The 23627-nt window shown below is 44.5% G+C and overlaps 1 protein-coding gene across 2 annotated transcripts in view; it reads right to left on the bottom strand.

The window, feature by feature from the left end:
- Positions 1-421: 421 nt before the first annotated feature.
- AFF1 (AF4/FMR2 family member 1) overlaps positions 422-23627 on the bottom strand; it is a 67597-nt gene continuing 44391 nt past the window's right edge. For both annotated transcript variants that reach the window (XM_038134476.1, XM_038134475.1), the window contains 16 exons: positions 23329-23365; positions 22911-22962; positions 18727-18781; positions 18561-18598; positions 16993-17149; positions 14825-15703; positions 13059-13156; positions 10985-11225; positions 10088-10179; positions 9445-9508; positions 8481-8617; positions 8175-8246; positions 7454-7547; positions 7309-7352; positions 6280-6524; positions 422-3602 (listed from right to left, as the gene is read on the bottom strand). In XM_038134476.1, the coding sequence (XP_037990404.1) occupies positions 3481-3602; positions 6280-6524; positions 7309-7352; positions 7454-7547; positions 8175-8246; positions 8481-8617; positions 9445-9508; positions 10088-10179; positions 10985-11225; positions 13059-13156; positions 14825-15703; positions 16993-17149; positions 18561-18598; positions 18727-18781; positions 22911-22962; positions 23329-23365 (2427 nt within the window). In that variant the 3' untranslated portion in view covers positions 422-3480. The remainder of the gene's footprint in view (positions 3603-6279; positions 6525-7308; positions 7353-7453; positions 7548-8174; positions 8247-8480; positions 8618-9444; positions 9509-10087; positions 10180-10984; positions 11226-13058; positions 13157-14824; positions 15704-16992; positions 17150-18560; positions 18599-18726; positions 18782-22910; positions 22963-23328; positions 23366-23627) is intronic.

Here is a 23627-nt window from a genome sequence, read left to right as displayed (position 1 = left end):
CGTGGCAAACACAGAAATTCAGCCACCATTTCTGTGCCTTGTCTGCTGGTTTTCTAATGTGCCTCGTTGGGCTGCCTGACACCAACCTGTGGCATGTTCCTGGCAGGGAGGGCTCAGAGCCAGGCTCTGCTGGCTGCAGCAGCTGGCCCAGCACAGCCTTCTCTGCATCAGATTTGGGAGGGCAGGAGGAACATGTCCCAAGTCATGATGCTCCTGCCACTCTGAGCATCTACATTTGCACCACTTTTGGTCATCAAGGAAAGGGCAAGGGGTGACAAACAGGGCAGCAAAGGGAACAAGAGACTTCTTGTAAAAAAATTCATACCTAAACCTCATTCACAAGGGAAACACTGAGTCCATTCAGAGAAAAGCTACACTAGAATTTCTCTGCAAGAAGCTGAGAACACAAGGACTCTTGAAACACCTCATAACAAACATTCATTTATTGTTTATTTCCCCCATATGAATCAACCATCTCAGAAATTCCATCACACACAGGGCAGAAAAAGGTTATATACAAGAGGGACATACATCCCCAAAATAAGATGCACAGATTTATCATGGAAACCAAGAGGGAGGGGAGAGGACAAAACCAAAAACAAGGACATTGCAGTCAGACTTTGACTTTCAGTTACGCAAGAGATCTCTATCTCCATGTAAGTGGGGTTTTCAACTATTAAATAAATGGCATCTTAAAAATAGAATATTTGACAATTTCAATGCATTTGAATGTATTATTATTTATTTTAAATAAATATTGCATGGAAATGATGCTGCTTTGCCACCACAGCTGCCTCCGTTCTTTCTGGGATTAAACAATCACCCCTGGTTTTCCTTGGATTAATGGTTTGCTTCTGAATGGCAAATGCTATTTCCTCCACTGCTATGTTTTGATTTCTGTTTTTATTTATTTTTTGTTTGTTTGTTTTTTTAAAGGCCTGAATAGGCCCAGGTGAAAATTATGAGCTTCCTTCCAAACCCTCTGCAGGCCTCTGACCTGGCTCAAGGTTGAAATATGATGGCTTTTCTTAAAACTTCCTATTATTTGAACAGTCTTTCTCTGTGTCCTGAAACAAAACCTAGCTTCCTGCTGTGGAGCTTGGGAGTGATGCTCCCAGACTGCTTCTGAACGGAGAGGCCCCAAAGAGCCCCCACATGCCTGTGACACAAACTGCCTGTGACGTTCTTTCCCTCAAAGCCCAGGGGAGTTGGTCCTGGGAATGGGAGCAGCCCTCACACGACCACTTCTGCACAGCAGCAAGCACCTCTCCTGCCAGCAGGGAGGGACATGGATGCACACAGAAGGAAAGTACCAGGACACCCCTGTCCCTGCTGCCCCTTAGGGTTTCCCCTCACACTCCGCTACAATTCCTGCAGGCTCCCACAGTGGTTTCAAGTTCAATAAAGCTTTCATCTTTCCTCCTCCTCCTCAGCTGGTGATCCTAGAAATAGCTTTGTCTGAAGACAAAGTCCAAAGGTGGCATCGATCCACCAGCCTGGGATCAAGTTCCAAAGTGCACATCAGCCTCCAGGCTGGCTGCCCATCCCCACGCTTCCTGAGAACAAAACAGTAAAGCCCTTCTCTGACCCTGCTTACTCTGAGCAGACGCTGCTCCAGGGGGCAGGAGTGCAAGCAAAGCTTGATAGGTAAAATGGGGAGGGGGGACATGGATCTTCCTTCCACTCGTTAGGACAAGTCATCCCTGAAATGCTCTGAGGCTTTTGACAAAGTGAATGTAAAAGGTCAATCCCTTCAAGGTGCAGAAAGGCACAGCCATGATCCCGGTGGTCCTGCCCTGCCAGGCAAGGGGACAGGAGAGCTCCCCTGTGCTCGGGACCAGCATGCTCCCATCACCTCCTCCCAGAACCAAGAAGAGCCCAGGCTTCCCCATGGCAGGGGCCACTTCTACAGAACCTACTTTTGGAAATGCAAATCTTTTGCTGATATTTATTCACTGTCCATTTTCATAAGCCTCAAACCCATGAGCAGGTATTTTACAAAGGGGGTACTTCTGCACATCTGCAGATCTGTTCCTCCCTAATTGTGAAATTATGTGGAAAAGGGAGCTAATTCTCTCTCATAAACACAATTATTTTGGGATACCATCCTTCTCTTCTCCAGTCCCACAGGTCTGTGAGAGAGAGGGCGAGGGACGTGAGAGGGGACCAGTGGGCTAAGGCACACTATTGCATATGAGGATGGCAGGATGCTGCTGTCACACCACAAGGAATCTTTGGGTAGAGAAGGGTGTCATCTCACTGAATACACAAATGCCATGGGTGCTGCCTTCACCGATACTGTGATGAGGAAAACAATGCTTGGAAACAGCTCATTATTCCCCTTCTTGTCCCCTTGACAGGTTTCTAATTCACAGGGCCCATCCTATAGCATGGCTGAGAGAACACAGGAGTTGTCTCCCACAGAAGAAGACCCTACTTTGGTACAAATCCTGCTCTTAGATATTCACCAAGACACTCAATGGTTTCAGGCAAATATCCAAATGCAAAATTTATCTTATGTTCCACATTCAGCCACTTAATCCCTCCTTAACTAGAAGCAATTCCTTCCCATGGAAGCTCTTAGAACAATGTCCAAGCAATCACAGTGAACCAGCGCAGCTTTCCACATCCACCCACCGAAATGACAAAAAATCAGCCCCACAAAGAATCCTCATGGTGACATCTCTCAGCAAAGAGGCAGAGCTATTCCAAACACACCACATTGTTTTGCCACCCCAACTGTGTTTGGCTTGCGAGGCTAGAGCTGAGCCAGCCCCTCATAACACAGCTGGAGTGCCTGGGGCATGGATGTGCATGACAGCACAGCAAGGAGGACCAAAGCAGTGATGACTTGAAAAGAAAACTTGCAGCACTGAAGGCAGTGGCTTCTTCAGTTTTGTCAGCTAGCTGACAAAAGCAGGAGGGTGAGGCTGGAAAGCAAGCAGAGCAGATCCTTTTGCTGCTTTTCCTGTAACATAATGCTGTTCAGTGCTTGATGAGGCTGCTACTTGCTCTCTGAGGACCAAAGACACCAAAGATTGCATCTGTGCTTGCAAAAGCAACTCCTCTGGCATGTTGTCTGGGCACACAACTGCTGCAGACTGTGGGATGTTGCATAACCACCTCTGGAGGCAGATTTCCTTCTTGTCAGCATCATGTGCAATTATTGTCCTGCTGGTTATTTGTAAAAGAAATGTTTATAGACCATCAATACATCGGGCCATTCAGACAATTCATTGCACTTCATCGTTTTAAAGGAAGGTGCCATCCTCCGTCTCTTCTTTTTCAAGGTAGCAAAGTGCTACCCTAGAAAAACACAGTTCAAGGGTTTTCCAGTGTAGCCAGATAACTTCCAACTTTATTTAAAATATTTTCCCTTGCAGGTGCTTTGTACTGAACAATTAAAACAAAAATTAAACTGTTTCTGAGGCTTCAAAAGTGCAAAAAAACTTCAAGGTATTTAACCACCTGGAGAACCAGTTAAGGCATATTTGCTTCCAGTCTGAGCCACTGTAATCCCTGTCTGATGTAGTGTACCAGGTCTGTCAGATTACTGGTCAGTGCCAGAGCACTTGTCGCTCTGCTGAGTTCAGCAAAAAACTCTGGGAAAAAAAGGGAGAGAGAGAGAGAGAGAGAGAGAGAGAAAACATTTGGTTGGTTTCATACACCAGGCACACCTGACAGGTGAGGAGTGACAGCAGCAGCACAGTCAGCTGGCCAGTCCTGTTAAACAGTGCTAGTGCAGACAGCCCAGCAGTGTCACAGGGCTGGCAAGGGTGACAAGCACAGCAGGCAATGCAGGCAACAGGAAAACATTTACACACACTGAGACACCTCCTCATGTCCTGACTTTAAAGGACACAGAGACTCCATAACAGGCCAGCAAAAGTCTGGGTGTTTGCACCACTGTCCCTGCTTCAAGTTTCTCCCAAATTCTAAACAGGACAAATTTCAGTGTCTTCCTGAGCAGCACCCAGAAGCACACACAGCTGTGGTCCCTTTCCTTCACTCATCCTCAAACCTTAGAGATACCAGGATTTCTCTACTTGTGTAGCTTGCCAGGCTATATACAGCTCTGGTTTGGATTGCTTATAGCTGAGCATGTCAGGCAGATCTCACATTACTCCCATCCCACCACCAGCTCCAGGCATCCCACTCCTTCTCCTGCACAGGAGGTGGCTCTTGCAGCACATCTGACTCTGCTGTGAGGGGCTGGCGGGCTGCAAGTCCTGCTCTGTGCTGGCAATCATCTGTGCAAGTGACCATGAGCTGTGGGAAATTCTCACATCTGTTCCTTTGCAGTCACCTGTCCACGACACTCCTGCATGACCTGCCTCCCACTGCCACAGGCCCAACCCCTCACTCTTCAGTTCAACCATGTTGCTGAATACCTTTTCAGAAACTGGCCATTCTCAGCTCTCCTTTTTGACATCCAAAGACTGAAGCTACAGGTGGAAAAAGCTACAGGTGGAAAAATTCTGCTTGGCTGTGCAAGGAGCTCTTCAGAAGCAGAGTGCACAGCACTTCCTTTCTAGTACTTGCCAATGCAGAAGCAGAGAGCACATTCCCTCTGATTTTCCTGCTTTTGTTTACAGAATCCATGCCCTCCATGGGGAATAGAAGGAATTCAAAGCCCCTGTCTGAGCAAACAGAAGATAACCTGATCTGTCAGCACAGCATCATGTGAAAGGAGAGGGACTTCACGTCCATGTCTGCAGCCTCAGCCTGTCCTTGCAGGGGGAGATCAGAGCATGAAGACAACCTGTTACAGCCTTGTGATCCACAGTGCTGCTCTGAATTACAGTGAGGAGCTGGCACCTGTCAGGGGACCCTCCAGAAGGCACTTCAGCTCTGCACCAGTGACTTGGACAGCAGTTATAGCTTACTGCTTTCCAATAGCTTAGGACTTCCCTGCTTAGAAGATCTTGATAGCTAAAGGCTGCTGCTCCTTCTTCCTCTTCTTATGCCCTATGAATTGCATAAATGAATCGAGGATGTGGCCTTTTTTATTCATTTTGTGTTTTCACTCTCTGTACCTCTTTGTATATTACACTGATTATCAGGCATTATCAGATCTGAAATGCTTCCAACTGTCCTGAACAGTGACACCAGCAGCAAGCCTACATGAATGAGTATTTACAGGTCTCCTGTACAGATCCACTCCCTACAGAGTATTTAGCAGCCCAGTCATCATCCCCCTACGTCAGGACCAGCCAACAGAGCACGTTTTGAATTTAGTCTTGACTGATGCAAGGCTGTGCTCAGGCTGCCCTCCCACACATTTTCCTCCATGACTCACTCCTCTGGCTTATTAGCACCATCCACTGCTTCTACATGCCAGTCTTTCATCAGCCTTTTGAGGACAGAATCAAAAACGCCACACATGAACTGCTGCTGCAGGCACAGATTTGCTCAGAGGACAGCCAACAACCAGTTTTTTATTCAAAGGTGACTTGTAAAGCCTTCTAATTTTCAGCAACTGCCTCATTAGTGTGAGGATTTTTACAGTCTTCCAACAATCCTGCCAGGCACATTGTGCTTATTTTCTTTTACAGGTTTGCCAACAGGTCATGGCAATGCATCTCTTCACCCACACTGGCTCACAAAACTTTGTGTTGTATGGAAAATGACACTGCTGAGGCCATGTGGGATGAGAAGGTCAGTCTGGACTGCACCCACCCTGTGGCCTTTTTTGTATTCACCACTGCTTGCACCAAAGGACAATACAACATTTTCAACAACAAAACTGTAAAATAAAAATTCTAGGAATTGCTGCTGGCAAATACTGGGCATGTGCCCAGCAAGGACTCAAATTCAAGTGCTGCTCAGCTTCTCTGTTAGGCAGAAAAGCCAGCTTCACCATTTTCAAGACAAAATGACCTGGAAATTTGACAAAAACTAAAACACACAGCTACAGGCCAAAATGATACTTTTAAACCCACTCAGAAAAGCTCAGTGCCCCAAAGGGAAAGACAGAGAAAACCCAAACCCTTTACCCTTCTTGTGTTACCATGAAGCAAGCTGGCTGGTTTCCTGCACTCGACACCCTCATCCCTTAGCTCTTAGACATTTGAGGATGCCAGGAAAACCTTTTAATGGGAACACTCGTCAATATATCACCATCAAGTATCTCTGCCAATATGCCCTGGCAGAGATATTCAACATATTTCATGCTCTGAACTTTAGGTATGGTGCTTGCTGCACTGCGTGTCAGGATTGAAGCAAATACACACATAACCATGGCACATGAGACAGAAAAGACAAAGGGCAAAAACTTACCTTTATTCTTTCTGGCCAGTGCATCAGCCTTTTCCCAAATTTCATATGCATGGAGGATATAGGAGGTGATGTTGATATAGGAAGAGGTGACACTGGAGATATGACAGGAGACAGTGACAGTAGAGCCAGTGCTGTTGCCAATGCCGCTGTGGCCAACGCCATTGCTATCATTTGATCCTGGCTGAGAACTCACAGATCCAGCAGGAGAGGGTATTGGAGAAAGAGGAGAAGGCAAGCCTGTGCTTCTGCAGCAGAAAAGAAACACCATCATGAACATTCAGCTTCAGAGCTAAACATCTTTCTTTCCACAAGGCTGCCTCATGCCAGGAGCTATCCGGTATCACCCAGGCCTGCAGCATGGGGTGGACTGCTGAAAAGTGAGATGTGTTCAGCTACAACACAAGCAATTGTACTTGGAGGGCAAGGCCAAGTTGTTGGAAGTGTTTTAGAAGGACTCTGCTCAACAAGAGGAGGTGTGGGACCAGACACGGAAAAGGGCCACCCATCCGTCTTCCAAAATCTACACCTGCTTGTGAAAGTCTTCACCAGATTACCCAAGTGTTTTCCCTAATGCCTTCCAAATCAGGCACACTGAAGCTCCCCTCCTGAGGAGGCTGGAGCTTTTGGCAGCTCCTTAGAGCAGCCAGGTCAGCCTACACACATTTATTTATAGACCCAGGGCAGATAAATGTGGTCAGCCGGCCACCTTCCAGACACAGCCTGGCTCATCACACCCCCACCACTTCTACCAACCTAATTTTAGTCACTGGTATGACAGGGCTTCCACCACTGCTCTCAAGAGAACACTTACTTCTCAATGAACTATCCTGTGCAAGGTGGCCAAAAAAATGTAACTGGAATCAGCACCACTGTCAAAGTCCAAACAACCTTCTCTTGGCCACAGATTTTGAATGACAAAAAAAATCTTTCAATTCCTGTCTGCCACATGAAATGACCACAGAACACAGAAAAGCTCTTACTCATTGTCATTGAAACACAGACATGTGACAACAAATTTTTAAATCTTACCTTGCAACACCCGGAGAAGGTGCTTGTATTACTCTGAAATTACTCTGCAGCAAGGAATGAAAGTCCAGTTAGTTTTGGATTTTCAGCTGACATCAGTAACTACCACAGCCATCCAGCTGGCAGTTTAGTGATAGCTGTGCCCTACCTTGAAGTGGTCATTCAGGAGTCTGGAATACCTCATTGCAGTGTCCTTTTTGTAACCAAACATTGCCATGTGCAGAATGGACTGGCAGCGCATGCTGTCGACAGAAACACACCTGAGTGTCAGTGTTTGTGCCCAGCCCTCATCAGCCTTGAGGGATGGAGGCAGGCATATCTCAGCTCTCCTGGGAGGCCAAGAAAGCTCAAAATTTCTCCTCCTTCTGATCATGATAAAAAAAAGACTTTGTGAAAAAAAAAAAATCATGAGGGAAAGAAACAAACAAGGAAGGGCCTTGTCTGGTCTTTCATATCAACAGGTGCCCAGGCTCTCAAAGGTGCCAAAGGCTGAGTAAGTCCCCATCCAGAAGTGCCTCATCCATGTTCAGCTACAGTTTCACTTACACAGCTCAAACATGGGAAGCCAAATCACATTCTTTCACCTTAGGTGAAAGCCCTTATGTGCTCTCAAGTTACTAGGAGATCAAATTTTAAAGCCTGTGCCTTCTACATGTGGTCCCTTGCGATCTCCCAGCTTACTTTAGAGATGTTTCAATTCATTCTGGTTTTTATACTGTGGGGTTTTTTTGTGTTCCTTTATATTGGGTTTTTTTTTTCCCTTGCATAACTCTAACTCCCATTTAACTCATTCCTTCCCCCCTGGAAGCAATGGACCTTTCCCTCAGTTTCAAAGCAGCGCACAAAGGAACAGAAGCACAGTTACTCACCGTAACACAGCAAAGATTTTTCCGTGTGAAGAGACTGAGGAGTCTGCAAATGGTTTCAAAGTCATAATGAATCTAGGGAAACAGAATAAACAGGACCTTGTCAGCCACCAGAGCACTCTGAAGCCCCACAGTTTATTAAAAATTAGTGCATGCCATTATCTTAAAAACAGTTGGAAAGTGAGGACACCTGCCCCAAGTCCTTAGTCCTGGCACAAGGAACTTTGTAAGATTGTGAGCAGAGGACTGTGTGTCAAAATGCCCTCCCCTCCAAACATGCCAAACTGTGACCCTCTGAAAGCCACTTACTTGATGAGAACTATGGTGTCACTGAATATGCTGTAAGCTGATTTTGGTTCCAGCACATCTGATTCCAAGGCAATCCCATATTCAATGAATAAAAGGGCAGCCTCCAGGTACTGAAAGGCCTTTCCAGTCTTGTCAGTCTATTGGGAAGAAAATTCTCAATTTTTTACTGAGACCAAACACACTTCTCTCAAGCATACTTGAGCTCTCTTTTCTTCCTAGTTAGGCAGGATTTGAAGAAAGAAAAATATTTCAGTCTAGCCTCTGGGTGAAAATTAAAGGGCTCTCAGCAGAACCCTTAATGTGATCCCAGTCTTCAGCTCTGTGTGCTCCATTTGTCTCCCTTTGCTCAATGGTTTCCTTGAGTAATTTATTATCTTCACTTTTTTTAGATACTGTTGTCCAGTCTTGGAGGCTTGCCTGGGGATTTCCCACTGCAGCATTCCCTCACTTCATTTTCACAGGTAAACAGAAAGTAGCAAATGGACATTATCTGACTGAGATAATTATCTGCCATAATTGCAAAGCAATATGTTCACTTGTGCACACTATTAAACTGCACAGAGAAGAAAAAATCAGATCTGCCAAGGCCACTTCCAAGTCTTGGTCACCAACAACTCAGTAACTGCCAGGATCCTGACTTCTCTGACTTTTTAAACTGTCCTAAAACTTAAGACTTAACTGTCTTAAAACAGCTGTTCCATCTGTTTTCCAAGGATGTTTTTATAGCTCTTAGCAAAGCCCTTGACAATGCCAGTTCTGAATCCCATTTTCTAGCTGTGTTTGCATCCAAGAGAAACATCTGAACATCTGGCAAATAAAGACAGCCTCCCAACACATGACTGAACACACTCCATGTATGGAGTGTGGAAGTCATGGTAGCCAGTGAACCTCATTCCCACACACACAGGTACCAGGGCTGAGTGCAGGAGCTGGTCAGCCTTCCCAGCACAAGGCCAAGACTTACCATTGCATCAGCTTTGTGCTTCAGCCTTTGGGCCTGTTCAATGTAATATTCCTTTGAATGTTGCCTAAATTGGGGACAGAGAGGAAAAACAGATGAAAAAGGGTAGGATAATTATCAGTTTTACTTTCTTATCTAGAGGATTGATTGATTTCTTAAAAAACATATGTTGGAATAATATTGAAAGTTTACATTTAGAAATAAAAAAACCACCAGAGGTTGGGCTTCTATGGAAACAAGTTAAATTCCTCATTTCCATGGAAAGACAGTAGTTACATCCTCTATCATTCCTCAACTACAGACCCATAAATAAATTTTAATTAAAACAAAGTAAATTTAGCAGCAACCACACACTTATCTGAGACCAAAACTTGTATTCAAGTTACTTGCTTACAAGAGAGAAGGTCCCTAATTTTCAAAGTAGCTTCCCTCAAAGCAAAACTGTTGTAGAACTTTGCTTTCTTGTAAACCTTTACTTTGTCGTGGGTGGATGAGAAGGCAGTACAGGGCAGATCTCACACATCTCTCCCCCTTTCTTTCCTCCAAAGAAGTGCTCATGAAAAAGCAGAAGCCAGGGTGGCCTCATGGCCAGTCTTGCCTCATGCCTTCAGAAAGTAAAGATGAGAGGTGTCAAACAAAAACTTACTTTTCAAACTTGAGCAGAGGTCTCCTTGGCTTAGAGGTACCATTTGGCATAGAAGGCACTGGGAAAGGCTTTGTGACATCACCTGCAGATCCCTTGAAAAGGACAGAGATAAAGCTGGTTAGAGAAATATGCCTAAAACAATTCCAAAGCCCAGCTTTCCTAAATTTCAAGTGAAAATGTTTATCTGTCCCAAGCATAGTCTATTCTCCAGGCTCTCTTCCCCAGCAACCCCTGCTTGCTTCACACCTGACTGCTTGTCATGCCTAACACCATTCAAACTTCTCCTGAGCTCAGAGAAATTCAGCAGCAGGTTTCCCTGCACAGTGACTAAGAGAGCAGTGAGGCAGCATAGTTTTCATGTCCCCTAGCCAAGGCAGAATGATAATATCTATTCACACTTATTTCCACTTTAACCACACAACAATTGCTGATTCCCTATTACTTACTGCAGGGAAAAGGAAAAAGCAAGCAGTTAGAGCCAGCTAATACAGTGTCCACAGTCTGGCTTAACATACACAGAGCAACATCCTAGACCACACACCCGAGCCTCCAGTAAACAGCCACGTAATCAAATTTTGTAACCCAGAAATGCAATTAATCAGCTGCAAGGATCATGAACCATTTTGTAAACAAGCTATAAAAGCTTATACCTGGGTTGTAGTCAATGCCACAGGTTGCTTGTTTTCTTATTTTTAAGCAATCCCCTCTTTCTTTTTGTAAGCACACTTATTTTTACACCAATACACCAGTATTGTATTAGCAGTTGCTACAATCTGAAACTGTAATTAGCATAAACATGACTCTCATGCCTTTGGAGTTTACAGAGTACACTTCTGAAGAGAATCACATAGCACCCATGTTGGAGGAAACATCCCACCAGTTATCCTGGATACCTACTTTGATGCTTTTCGACGGTTCCATATGATTTCCCTCCACTTTCCTGTGCTTGGCAAACAAAGGATCCTTGTGGTTGCTCTTGTTCTTGGCAGGGTTATCCATGGCAGGCAGCTCATCAGTCTCATTTCTGGGTCTCTTTTGGGTCATCTTGGCTGACTTTGGGGCAGGTTGTGCAGCAGACATGGATGGCAGTGGTGGGAGCACATCTTTCTTCTGGGTTTCAGACGAAGCTTTTGATGCTCTGGAGATGGGAAGCAAATTCATGAATATGGTGTACATACAATGTAGGGATTTTTTACAAACTTAGTTACATCATGTGCCAATTCTGTTTAAACTCCTCTGGAAGTGTGAGATGACTTGTTAATACAAAGAATTCAACAAAAGTGAAACAGAACTTCAGGGGCTTCATTGTGCTTTAGACAGCAAACCTTCACCTACAACATACAAGCAAGCTGCTTTTCAAGCAGGAATAAGTCTCAAAACTTGTCCTTGGAGCAAACACTTGTAACCAGAACATCAGGACATTGCAAAAAAAATCATGCCTCCAATACAGCCTCTTTTCACTCAGTGAGGGAGGTAATTACAGTGACTAAAATCCCTGGGACCCAACAAGGCAAATGAACTGCAGTACTGCCTACCTCTCCCCCTTTTGGTAGATGGTATTTTCTGTAGTTAGAGATACTCACCCTGACCCCTGATCCTGTATGTGCTTTGATAGTATTAAGCTGAATTCCTCCTTTAAGACTTGCTAGATCAACTAGACAATACTCACAAAGTTGAGAGAGACTTAAAATGCTATGCTTCTAAATGGCAGAGTTTATCACATTTAGTAACATTAGATTTCTGATCATCTGAAGTTAGGATGAGCACCCTAAGTAGCACCAAATAGTTCTAGACTTTGTTTCACCACTGCTCATTTACATATTTTTATTCAGTTTCTCAAAGTTTCCAAGAAAACACCGAGCAGGGAATCCCAGCTTGTGGACTGCAACATCAGAAGAGGAGGAAATGAAGTTTAACCCAGTGAGGAGACCGAGGTGTGATGGTGCACATCCTGCCTCCTTCTGTTGTGCGTGGGACAATCCTCTCCCCTCTTTCACCACATACTTTTCCCATGGTTTGGCCCCCACTCACATCACACACATGCTCCCAAGCTTCTCCACCTCAGCACAGCTGATGTTTCAGAGAGCACAGAACCATCGCCTGACCCACCCAAGTGCACTCTCTTCCCAAAAGTGCATCCTATCCTTCCTACTTCGAAAGCCAGAACATAACTAAAACAGGTGCTCATTTTCACTGAGAAAAAGGGAGGAATAAGCCTTAGAATTAAAGCTCTTGCATGACTACCACAGTTCAAACATCCCTTCACCCAACTAAATGGTAGTTCTGATTCCTCAGTGCTTCCAGAGCACATCAGTGTTTTCTCTTCAGAAAAGCAGTTTACTCCTATTGTCAGGACACAAACCTCAACGCTACATACCAATCCAAGCCAACACCTCAAATTCAAGCCACAAGCAAGCAGGAATTGAATGCAGTAGCCCATGACTGAGGCATGAGTCTCCCATCTTGGGAACACTGCCCAGTTGGAAACATGCTCTTGGAAGCACTCACTGGAGCAAAGGGCTAGCCAGAATGCTGGCAGTGCTTTGGTATGCAAATTACAGGGCAAGCTCCAGCAGAGCTACCAGAAGCACTGCAAATGCTGCACTGGGAAACAGGAGGAATTCCTGGTCACAAAGGCCACCTGAAATTCCAGACAATCAGGACTCAAAAGGCACATTGTATTTGTGTCCATTGGGCCACTTAGGAAAAGAAGACAAAGACAACAGGATGACTTTAGAGGAGAAGGGAAATGCTTACTGCCCTTACCCACACACATCTACAGAGCTGCTTTCTGGGCTGGTTGCTTCCAGGATGTAAAGGCAAACCTGCTGTAGATTACGTTTCAGAAGGAACATTATGTTAGAAGCAAACTCATGAGTATAAGGACAGTAGATACAGTTCCTCGATCTTAGCTGTTTAGGAAAGACTTGGATTTATACATCCTTCTGCCATTCCACCACTGTATACTCACTTCAATTTACTGGAGTCTTTGTTAGCTGAAGACTGCAATGATTTGGGTTTTTTTTCAGATTTCATTTTCTTCCTATCAGTCTCCTCCTTCTCTCCCCTCTAACAGGAAGGAAAAACAAAAAAGGAAACATAAATTCACTTAGGTTTTCAAAGTTCACATAAAATACAGACCAACACAGCTAAGTTTGATTGAGCCTGGTTAAAAAACGAAGAAAATATACCTTATTGGAACCAACAATAAGAACCAACAATTGCAGACCCACAGCACAGAAGATACAGATTGCAAGCTCATTGACAAGTAACCTAAAATGACATTTCATCTAATTTTGCTTGGATAGATTAATTGCTTTGTAGTGGCAGGGATAGAACTGCTAAACCTGTTGCTACTAACAATAATCAAAAGCAAGGCACTTTCATGTGAGATGCTCCACACAGGTACTCCAGATGTGCAGGGGGTTTGGTTTTTATCACCAAGATGCTGATATAGGTGAAATTTTAAAGCACCGGTAACCTGGGGACCCCAGAGCTGATGCAGCACTGCAGGTGGGGTGTCACCAGAGAGGAGCAGAGGGGCACAATCCCCTTCCTCAGCCTCCTGACCGCACATCTTTGGATGCAGCCCAGGACATGTTTGGCTTTCTGGGCTGCAAGCACACACTGCTGGGTCCTGTCCAGCCTCTCATCCAGAGGAACTTCCCAGTCCTTCTCTGCCGGCATGCTCCTAGGGAGTTCTTCTCCCAGCCTGTACTCATGTCTGGGACCCAGCCAGCTTTGCGCCACTCACAGGGGTGTGCTGTGACACAGAGTCTGTCTCTGGCAGGGTGCTCAGGACAAGGCTCCAGCACTGAGATCACATCCTTACACTGTGTTCCAGGTTCCACACTGCCACCAAAGATGCCTGACAACTGTACCTGACCCAGCTGGCTGCTGCGAGGCCTGAGCCCCCGAGGGTATTGATGCACTGACAGAACTGACAGTGAGGCTCTGAGGGGGGTTTCCCTGCAGTCAGGCACGGAAATTGAAGAGAAGACATGTCTAACATCAAATAGCTCCTCTTCTGTGTCTCTTTGACAGACTGACTGCCTGTTTCCGTTTGTCCCGTTGCTCTGCAAGAGCAGGAATTTCTGAGGTGTCTCAAGTTTCTTCATGATTTCCCTGCTCTTCTCAATTCTCCCTCACATCTACAGGAAATTCATAAAATGGCAAAACTAAATGAAACCTGAACCAAGGTTATTCACCCACCCGTGCTGAGCCACCTGCTCTGTGAGGACCAAAAAGGGACTCAGGGACTGAAATATCCAGAGGGAATACCCATTCCCCACAAGGTCTGCAGCCAACACTATGTGCAGCTGACCCAGCTGGCTGAAGGTATTTTCATAGTCTCCTTTGGGAGTCAGCTTTTCATAAAACACTTGTGGGCTACAATCACCTCAGTTAAATAAAGGGCTGTCTTGTAATTCAAGGGAAAGCCACTGTTACAACTGATTTTACTGTCTGAGAAAACCAGGATTTCAAGAAAACAGAGCAAAAATATATTCTAAAATACTAAAACATGTTAGAAAGCTTACAGGGCTTTTCATTTGCTCAGGAGGGGATTTGTGACCAACAAGAAACATCTGCAGACAGTTTTGATTCCCATTCCCCTTGATAATAGGTCTATGGAAGGATAATGGCTCTATTCCCAACCTATGAAGTGGGAAGTCCACATAGGTTTTTCAAACATCACATTAGTCCTTGTACAAACCCACCTCCCACTCTATCTCTCACCTTCTTCTTTGCAAGGGACTCCTCAGGAGTGTCCATGGCTTTCCTCTTCAAGTCCTGCCTCCTCACATCAGGAAGGTCCTTGGTCTCTGCTTTCCTCTGGTGCCCATTTTTCCTGGGGGGCTGAGGGACTTTTTCCAGGTGACAGAGAGCTATTTTCACCACAAGGTGTTCACGGCTTGGAGGATCCCTCACTGGTGAGAGCAACTTCTCCCCGAGAGGCAAGGGCAATTTCTCCTTGTGCAAATCCTGAGGCCTGTGGCTGCTGGTCCTGATGGGGGCTGTGCCCTGGCCCTGAGGAAGGGGACTGAGAGCATCGCATGCCTGGCCATCTCCCATGAGCCTGGGCTCCAAGAAGGGTTTGGTGTTGGCCTGGTGGGAGCCCTTGTCCTTTTTTTTCTCAGAGGGCTCTTGAAGTCCTGCTTTTGGGTCTTTTCTGTCATTGGATTTTGTCTTCACTGTTTTTTTTACTTTTGGCTTGTCCCTGAAAGACTGGTCTGTGACCTCCAAAGGACCAGGCTCACTCTCCACCTTCAGGCCCCTCCTGGGCCCCTCGTGCACCAGGGGCTTGCTGGGCCTTTTGATCCCCACAGTCTGCCTGGGCGAGGGCTCCTCGGCGCGCGCAGGAGCCTTCTGGCAGCTGCGTTTGGTCGCAAGAGGAGCCTCCTGAGGAGCCCTGGCCACTTGGCTCTTGTGAGGAGGCTCCCTCAGCTCAGTGTGCTGCTGGGAGGAATTGCTGCTGATGCCCCGCTCCTGCTTCTTGCCCTCCTCACGTCCATCCCCTCGGGCAATGTCACTGGGGCTCTCTGTTGGCGCTGCTGGTGGGTTCACCTTGATCAGCCAGTTGTCAAGCTGCCACTTATTAGAAGTTGGTGGCTCGGGCTGCAGACAAAAAGAGGAAGGAAGGATTCAAACATGATGCCTTTATGGGCTGTTTCCATCCTAGCACAGCTTACCAGGGCCCAGGGACTGTTGCCTAGAGGTCTCAAAGTGTTTGCTTTTGCATGTGAAGAACTGACTATAAACAAATAGGCCATGTGCACTGACTTACTCCAGAGCATCATGGATGAACAGTTGGCTGAATAAAAAAAGGACAAAAAGGTCAATGGCAAGTAGCTAGGACTTCATTAGTATTGTCAGGACAAATCAGGCAGAATTTAGTAAAAGAGAAGTATAACATTTTCCTTCAAAGACACCACATTGCAGTGGGCAAAGCTGTAACTGAACTGCTGGAGAGCAAAAAGTATTAGAGTGAGATGGAAAGATGTACTGTCTCAAAGCTTGTTTTTGGCTTTTCCCTGTTCATGCACTTCTAAGGTGAAAAGAAAGAGAGCTAGAGCTGAGGCGAGGAAAAATAAATTATAAGGGGCTTTGTTAGAGGACCTCAAACTGCCAGTGGATTTTTTCACATCAGCTATGGTCTGCAGACACAGCCATGTACTTCCCAGGGGCCTGTGAATGTTTTGCAAGCTGGAAGAACTGTTTGAAAGCATGGGACATGAGCACTTCTGCAGATTTTTAAAAAAATGCATGGTCTCACAAATATGAAAGTTTAAGGCACCAAGTTCTGTTTGTCTGCTTTTCCCAATAAAAGCCTCAGAAGTGCCAATGCAGCAGTATCCAAGCCAAATTCAACAGCAGCAAGACTAAGCATATTCCAGCTCTTCCTGCAGGTCTGATCCCTTCAGCTGCAACCTGGGAGAAGCTGAGTCTGTCACTCAGGCACAGGAGCTGCAGGAAAGCAGCAGCTCCTCTTAAATTATCTGGAAACTGGTCTCACCCTGACACTGCCCATAAAGGCACCCAGAAAACCTGCACAGGCAGAGGTGGGCCCCACACAGCCCTGCTGTGCTTTCTCTCTGTGTCTTCTCTTGTCTCCCCGGTGAAGGCACTGATTCCTCCAGGAGAGCTAAACAACTGTGCCAAATGACATGGGGGAAACACTTACAGGTTGGGCATCTGAAAGTCTAATTATGTTGGTAATAAGGGTAACTAAGGGTGACAAACTCTAGAATGGAAGTAAAGGGCAAAAAAAGTTGAGTGATGCAGCAAAGATGTCAAGGGGACACCTGATCAATGTGAGTGTTCCAGGTCTCCTGCCCTGACTGCATTGAGACAGCAGAGTGAGGAAGGGGCTGTGTAAGCGGCCTCTGCCTTTCCTTTGCATTCACCTCAGGTGCTGGTGCTCTCGGGGGGTCGTTCGTGTCACTGTCACTCGAGTGGCTCTCTGTCTCCGAGTCTGAGGAGCTGTCTGAGTCACTGGTGCTCCCTGACTCCGAGCTGCTGGAATGTGCTGATGCCACACTCTTGGGCTGCGACTGTAAGGAACTGCAAGGCCACCATGAGATAAAATTAGAAAGCAGCATGGCTGAAGGTTACTTACTTATTATATTGACAGTTTTGTTAAAAAAAACCCTGAAACCCCATTATTTTGGCACTGAGATGAGAGGGGAGAAGGCCAGAGAAATACATTGGCATACTCAAAAAATAAAGCACCAGAATACAAAATTGCTGGAAATAATAAAACCTTCAACTCCAACCCAGTAAAATATGTAGCAGGATGCCACTGCTACAATGCGGAGCTGCATTTTGCCAACCAAAGTTTAAAAACCACTGAAACTGCCCAGTGCTTTTCTGAAAAACCCAACTCTCAAAATGAAAAAACTTCCATTAAAAGTGAACAAGGCAGGAACATTTATTTCAGGATGGTTTCTGTTTTTTCTGTTCTCCCTCTCAAGTTTTCACTTCATCTGTGTTACCTGGTCATGCTGCTGTAAGCACTTCATTAATAGCCACATCAGGCAGCAGCATTTCTTGCAACACCTGCTCTAACAAAAAGTGGTTTCTCCACAATGACAATGGAGTGGATGGAATCAAGGAAGAGCTGTGCCTTTTATGCACGGTGTTTTTCTTCTTACAAAATTAAAATGTAGATATTTTAATTTATTTTTTCTACTTTGGTTCCCCACATCAGTATCAACACATTTGTATGAGTTGGTGGCAAGCTCCTTGCTGATCCAAGACTGATATCATGAGAACACTCCTATTTTAAGAGTTTGCAAAGGCACAGATCATGCCAAGTATTGGTGTGCTTCTCTGCAAGTCTGACTTTGTAGACCACTCTTGTGCTTGAAGAATATACATACCAAGCCAAAAAAATCTATGTCAGTGCTCTCATATAGGAAAAATTGTGAGCTTTTCCATCTTTCTTCCTCAAATGCTGGCATATGGCTGTTCAGTCTACCTTGAATATTGCCTCTGACTAACAATACATGGCAGGAACTGCTTACAATCAGCTTCCTTATCAAGAGGAGCTGAAACAGCCTCAATGAGTCTTCCTAACCCTTTCCTGTTCTTTACCCACTTGGCTGTTTTGGGCTTCCTTCTGAGCTAAAACTGGACTCACATCTCACCCTTCACCACTACAGCTGAAAATCCCATTAGCTGCAGTGCGATCTACAGACACACTGGTGGAGGGGAGGAGGAGAAGAGAAAGGAGCAGTTTAGGAAATACAGTTCTGGTTCATAGGCAAGATCCAGCATGCCTGGATAACTCATTTCTAATTGGAGCTTTCCGGAAAACCCCACGCAACTAAAGCTGACTTTCAAGAGCAGCCAGAAACCAAAGTCTGTAGCTACAAGAGAAACCAGGAACCCTTACCCTCCACCCCACATATAAAAAGCAGCTTTGTTTTTCTCCTTATGTGGTCTAGCTAGTAGTTTGGGAACAAACCTGTACCTTGGAGGAGCAAGTGAAGAAGATGACTTTTCAACAACCTGTTTTGTTCACAAAGACAAAGAGGAGAGGGGGAGGAAAGGTTAGCTCAGAACTCAGAACAATGCAACAAGTGGTGATGTTTAAAGGGAAGTCTGTGTGCCTAGTGTATAAAACAGCTAAAACCGACTTGATCGTCACCACTCTCTTCACTATCACTGAGCTGCAGGTCGTCCTGGAGCATTCTGAAAGACAACCAGAAGATAAATATCAGCCAAGGCACACACATTTTGAAGCAGCAGGCAGTGATAAAGATTTGGTTTGTACTTGCCAAAGCAACACAACCTCCCCCATCCTTTCTGAACATTCGGCATGCTCAATCTACTAAACCCTATCATTACCTGAAATGAAGGGTTAAAATGGGGGTGGTTTTTTGGGGTTTTTTTTGTTTGGTTTTGTTTTTTTTACTGGTACAGTAAGAGACTCTCATGCTATCAGCCTGCACTGGCTCCCCAAGGGACAGAAAGCATCAGGAGCACCAGGAGCTGTTCACACATTCTGCTCTCAGGGGCTGTGAATATTTCTTCTGTCCCAGGGGTTCTCGTTTTGCTGCTCAAGTCTCCTATCACACATGTGTAAGTCAATGCCAAGGTCAAGCCTATCTCCCATCTCTTCTCTACTCAAGGAACTCCATTCTCCTGCACATTTCAGCGGTACTGTCGAGCAGTTCAGGTACTCAGAGCAGTTTACAAGTGGAGAGGCACGAGCTCTGTTCCACTATTGCTAGAGAAGAAAGCAGGCTGCCCACAAACATTTCCAAAAGCATCATTTAGTCCAGTGGCTGCAGGTGGTTACTACTGTTTGCAATTTTTAATTAAAATCCTGGAAGGGAAGGAGAGGGACCTAAAGCTCTCCCAGATTGTTATCCCCCTCTCTGGCAATTGTGCAGGCATCCTGAAGGAGTTGAAAAACAGGCAGGTAAAACCTGGCTATTCAAAAGTATAGTTATTCAGATCTTGAAACTAGCTGGCAATTGACTCCTCAACCCAGATGATTATTCAAGCGTCCTTCCAAAAATGGGATCAAAAGCTTGGGAGCCGAGACAGAGATTTTAATCAATCAGGACAAAACTCTGCTTATTTCAATCTCATTTCAAACCAAGGGCTTTCTGTGAGAAATTTTTTTTGTGGCCAAACAAGAAAAATAGGACTCTGACCCCTCATGACAACATGTTTTATAGCAAGAAAACAACTACAAATGACCCCCAGTGAACCACATCATCCTGGAAAAAGGGGGAGAAATTAGGAAAAAGTCGGTGCTTTCTTTGTTCATTTTAACTGCCATTCCCCTGTGATCTACCCTCCACTGCCTCATTTCCTCACACACCTTCTCACTGGAAATCACCCCTTGCCTCTTCATTTAGAGTAAACACTGAAGGGAAGCACTATGAGACACCACCTTGGAAAAGGAGAGCTCCAAATTTCCTACAGAAGGCAAACAGCCCACAGCCTGCAGCAATCCTGCCCAAGCCAGCTCTGCTCATGAGCCAGAGCCCAAGCTCACTGCCAGACAGATGAGGCACAGAAATGAAAAAAGAACAGTGACAGTACAGGCACTCTCCACGCTTCTGGGCAGTTTGGCTAAGCATCTACTGGTATCTCAATGAATCCTTTTTATTTTCTTTTACAACTCCTAAGGGGAAGGAGTCCCTCAAAGATGATAGGGAAGAAACTTTCAGGGATGCTAAAACATGCTGAAAGGTTTTAAGTTTGGTTTAGGGGTATTGTTTTTTGGTTTTGTTCTGCTCTAAGAATTGTGGACTAAAGACTTATTTCATTTAGAGGTAAGAGGATAATCACAGAACCATAGAATGGTTTGGGTTGGAAGAGACCTTAGAGATCATTTAGTTTCAAACCCCTGATGTGGATGGGGACATGCAAAGATGCTACCTAGATCTCTTTAAATCTGATTTAACTGTTTGTATTAAAAAGGACTACCTTTTCCATGTGAGCTGCTAGTAAATAAAATACATCAACATAAAAGAACACTGCAACTACTTATGCTCTATTTGGTATCAAGGAAGAACACTAAAATGTGAAGTCATACTTCTGCAAGGGTAGACAAAGACAGTTTCCCCAAAACAAGATTTTGACAAATTGTTAAATAGCCTAGTTAAGAAAATAAATCTGCCTTAATAATTTTAATGATCCAGTTAGTTCAAGAATAATAGATGCCAAGGTTTCATTTGCAGGACCTGTTCATTTGCAGCTTATGTACACACCATTAATCTCCCTAAAGCTATTTAAAAAGAGTTCTTTTAGTGAGAGAAGCGGCACTAAAATTATTATCACTTCCCAAACAACCTCACTGAAAGCACAGGCTGGTCCCTCTCTGCTAGCCAGGTTAAAGATGCATCACCAAGAATGAGCTGGCATGTCTCCTTTTCAAAGAAGGGCTGCTTCCATTCCAGCACTGCCAGGTGCAAACTTCAGGGCTGCATTCAAGAATGAAATCCATCTGGGAAATCCCTGCACGCTCTGATAAGCTGAATGCTTAATCTGGGCACACAGATGCCCTGGGATTTCATCTTCTAATTAACCAGCACAATCACTGTTTGTTTTCAGCCAGCTACACTTTGCAACACAAGCTACTCCAGGCAGCTAAATTTTCAGACAGTCACGTGCGCTTTGAACAGCACAGAAAGCCAGGCCTGTTGTGCCAGAGAAAACAAACGGAAAAGAAGGGATGTATCACTTCAAAGGAAAGATGTAGAAGAAGTCCTCGGGCAAACTTCACTCAGACACAAACCCAAGCCACACGGTTCCTCCTGCTTCCACTGCCTTTGCTGACCATGGGCTCACACATCCCTTGCAGATGAGCACTGGCTCTGAAGTGCCCGGCAAGGACGCTGAGCAGAGAGGAGATCATGGCTAAGCACAGAGCTCCACACCATGCCAAATTTATAATTCTGGCCCCATGGGCTAAGGAAGGAGTTTCTTCCAATTCTTGTCTGCAGGAAAAGTCTCTTCTGTCTCTGCTGCCTCAAAAACCAACTAAAGGGCTAAAGGGATTTTTACAAGCAGCTGTGAACTGAAATAATGATGATGGTCATAGGGTAGCTGGGGGCAAAGGCACAGCCTGGAGCAGTTGGAACTACTTGTTTTAGTAGTGCAATGAAAATTTTCAGACATCATTGAGGAGGAACAAACTGGGGTGGATGCAAGTGAAGCAAAATAAGGAAGAGATTAAGGGAGTAGCTGACTGCTCAGCAAGACACTATCCCATGCTCCCTATGAGTGAGGGCTGCTCTGCATTATGCTAGAACAGCAGGAAAAGGGATGTTAACAGACCCTACAGAGCTTAAGTGAAAAATTCTACAATCTCAGCCAAGATGGAGACATGGTTTTGCTCTTACTTGTGACGAGCCCAGTTTTGTTTGGTTTTTAATTAAATTATTTGTGATAAGGAAATGGCAAACAAGTGGAGTAAGCGTTGTAGTCTGTAGTTTGCAGCATTCCATGGAAGAACATATCATGGAGTAACAAGATCTTAATGTATCATATGAACTGACAGACATTTAAATTTAATGGTTCAGCAAGTGCCTTGCACATGGACCCCTGAGCCTTCCAGACATGCAAAGATTTCTGTTTGTTAATGAGGGCTCAGAACCTAGCAATGCTGCATTTGGCCGAGTTAATCCTGAAAGATTAATGTCAGCCCCCACAAAACTGCTTTCAAGCAACTTCTGTAATTAACCTAATTAACAGATAACCACTTTCACCTACAAGGACACCACTAAGTCATTTATCTACTTTTTTTTTTTTTTTTTAAGTTCAGTCCTGTTTTTTATAGTTCTTGTAGGTGTAGCTTTACTAGCCCTCCCAGGCTTCAAAACAATATCCAGGATAAATCACATTCAGTTTGGACCTTTTGTAATTTATCAGTTTCATTTTATAATGCATCAGTTGGATGCATTATTGTAGGTTGAAGAGCACAAAACTGTAATGTTACACAGCCACAGATAAAAAGAACAAAATACCTTTAATATAGTGCATTAATAGCTGGGATTTTTCTTCAGTTTTGTTTTGGTTTTAACACAGTCATTGTAATCATGACAAGTACACTTGGTATCATCAGGCTACGAGTTGGACTGGGTGATCTTAAAGGTCTTTTCCAACCTCAATGATTCTATGATTCCATCATGAAACAACAATGTTTCTATTGGTGAAAATTCCCTGCATTGGAAGTTTTCTAAGAAAAATCAGACTGATAAAACCTTAATTTTCAGAAACATCGAGTAACCCAAAATTTAGTTCTTTCCAGGTTCTTAAATTAACTGCACAGTAGAGATGTGAACAGAGTCTGGTTACTTACGATGTTCTTGGCTGAGAACCTGGCAACATTTCTGAAGGTGCTCCATACTGCTCTGGAAATCAAAAATTAGTAAGTTGGGTTTATTTGCCTCCTTTGTAGCCTATTTTACCCTATGTTCTCTGAGTACCAGATTAGACTCTTCACTTTCTTCTAGAACATAATCGTCATCAGATTATTCATCATTCCAAATGGGGTTTCCTAATGAAATACCATTTGTCTTCTGATGAACAGCTGCCTTAATGTCTAGGTAATGAACGTACACAATCTCTTATGCCATTTCTAAATTCATCACTGTTCAACAAAGCACAGAAAATCACCTCTTCATCAATGTCAATCAATTGACATGTAATGTTTAACACACAACACACAAAACTATCTGTCAATAAACATATTGTGTTTCCTTTGGCTATCTACTTACTCTGATCCTTTGCTACAGATCCTTCAGGTTGCAGTTCCTAGAAAAAAAGGACAAAGTGCAAACTGAGAATAAAGTAAATGAGCTCTCTCATAAGAGTCATGTACTGATGATTTGTTTTCCATGTCTTACTTTACTGTAATAAGCATTTCAACTAGCCTGTCAAAGTGTCCAATAGTCTAAGCTGGCCTGACATAGCTTAGCATGGACAGAAATGATAACATGCTACTGTCACCAAGAACTGGTTGTTAGCACATTAGGGGTATGTGCATTCTTGAAGAAATGTTTTTAAAATATCATAG

Source organism: Motacilla alba, chromosome 4 (assembly GCF_015832195.1).
Source record: "Motacilla alba alba isolate MOTALB_02 chromosome 4, Motacilla_alba_V1.0_pri, whole genome shotgun sequence".
Taxonomy (NCBI): Eukaryota; Metazoa; Chordata; class Aves; order Passeriformes; family Motacillidae; genus Motacilla; species Motacilla alba.
This window is presented reverse-complemented; position numbering and strand designations above follow the sequence as displayed.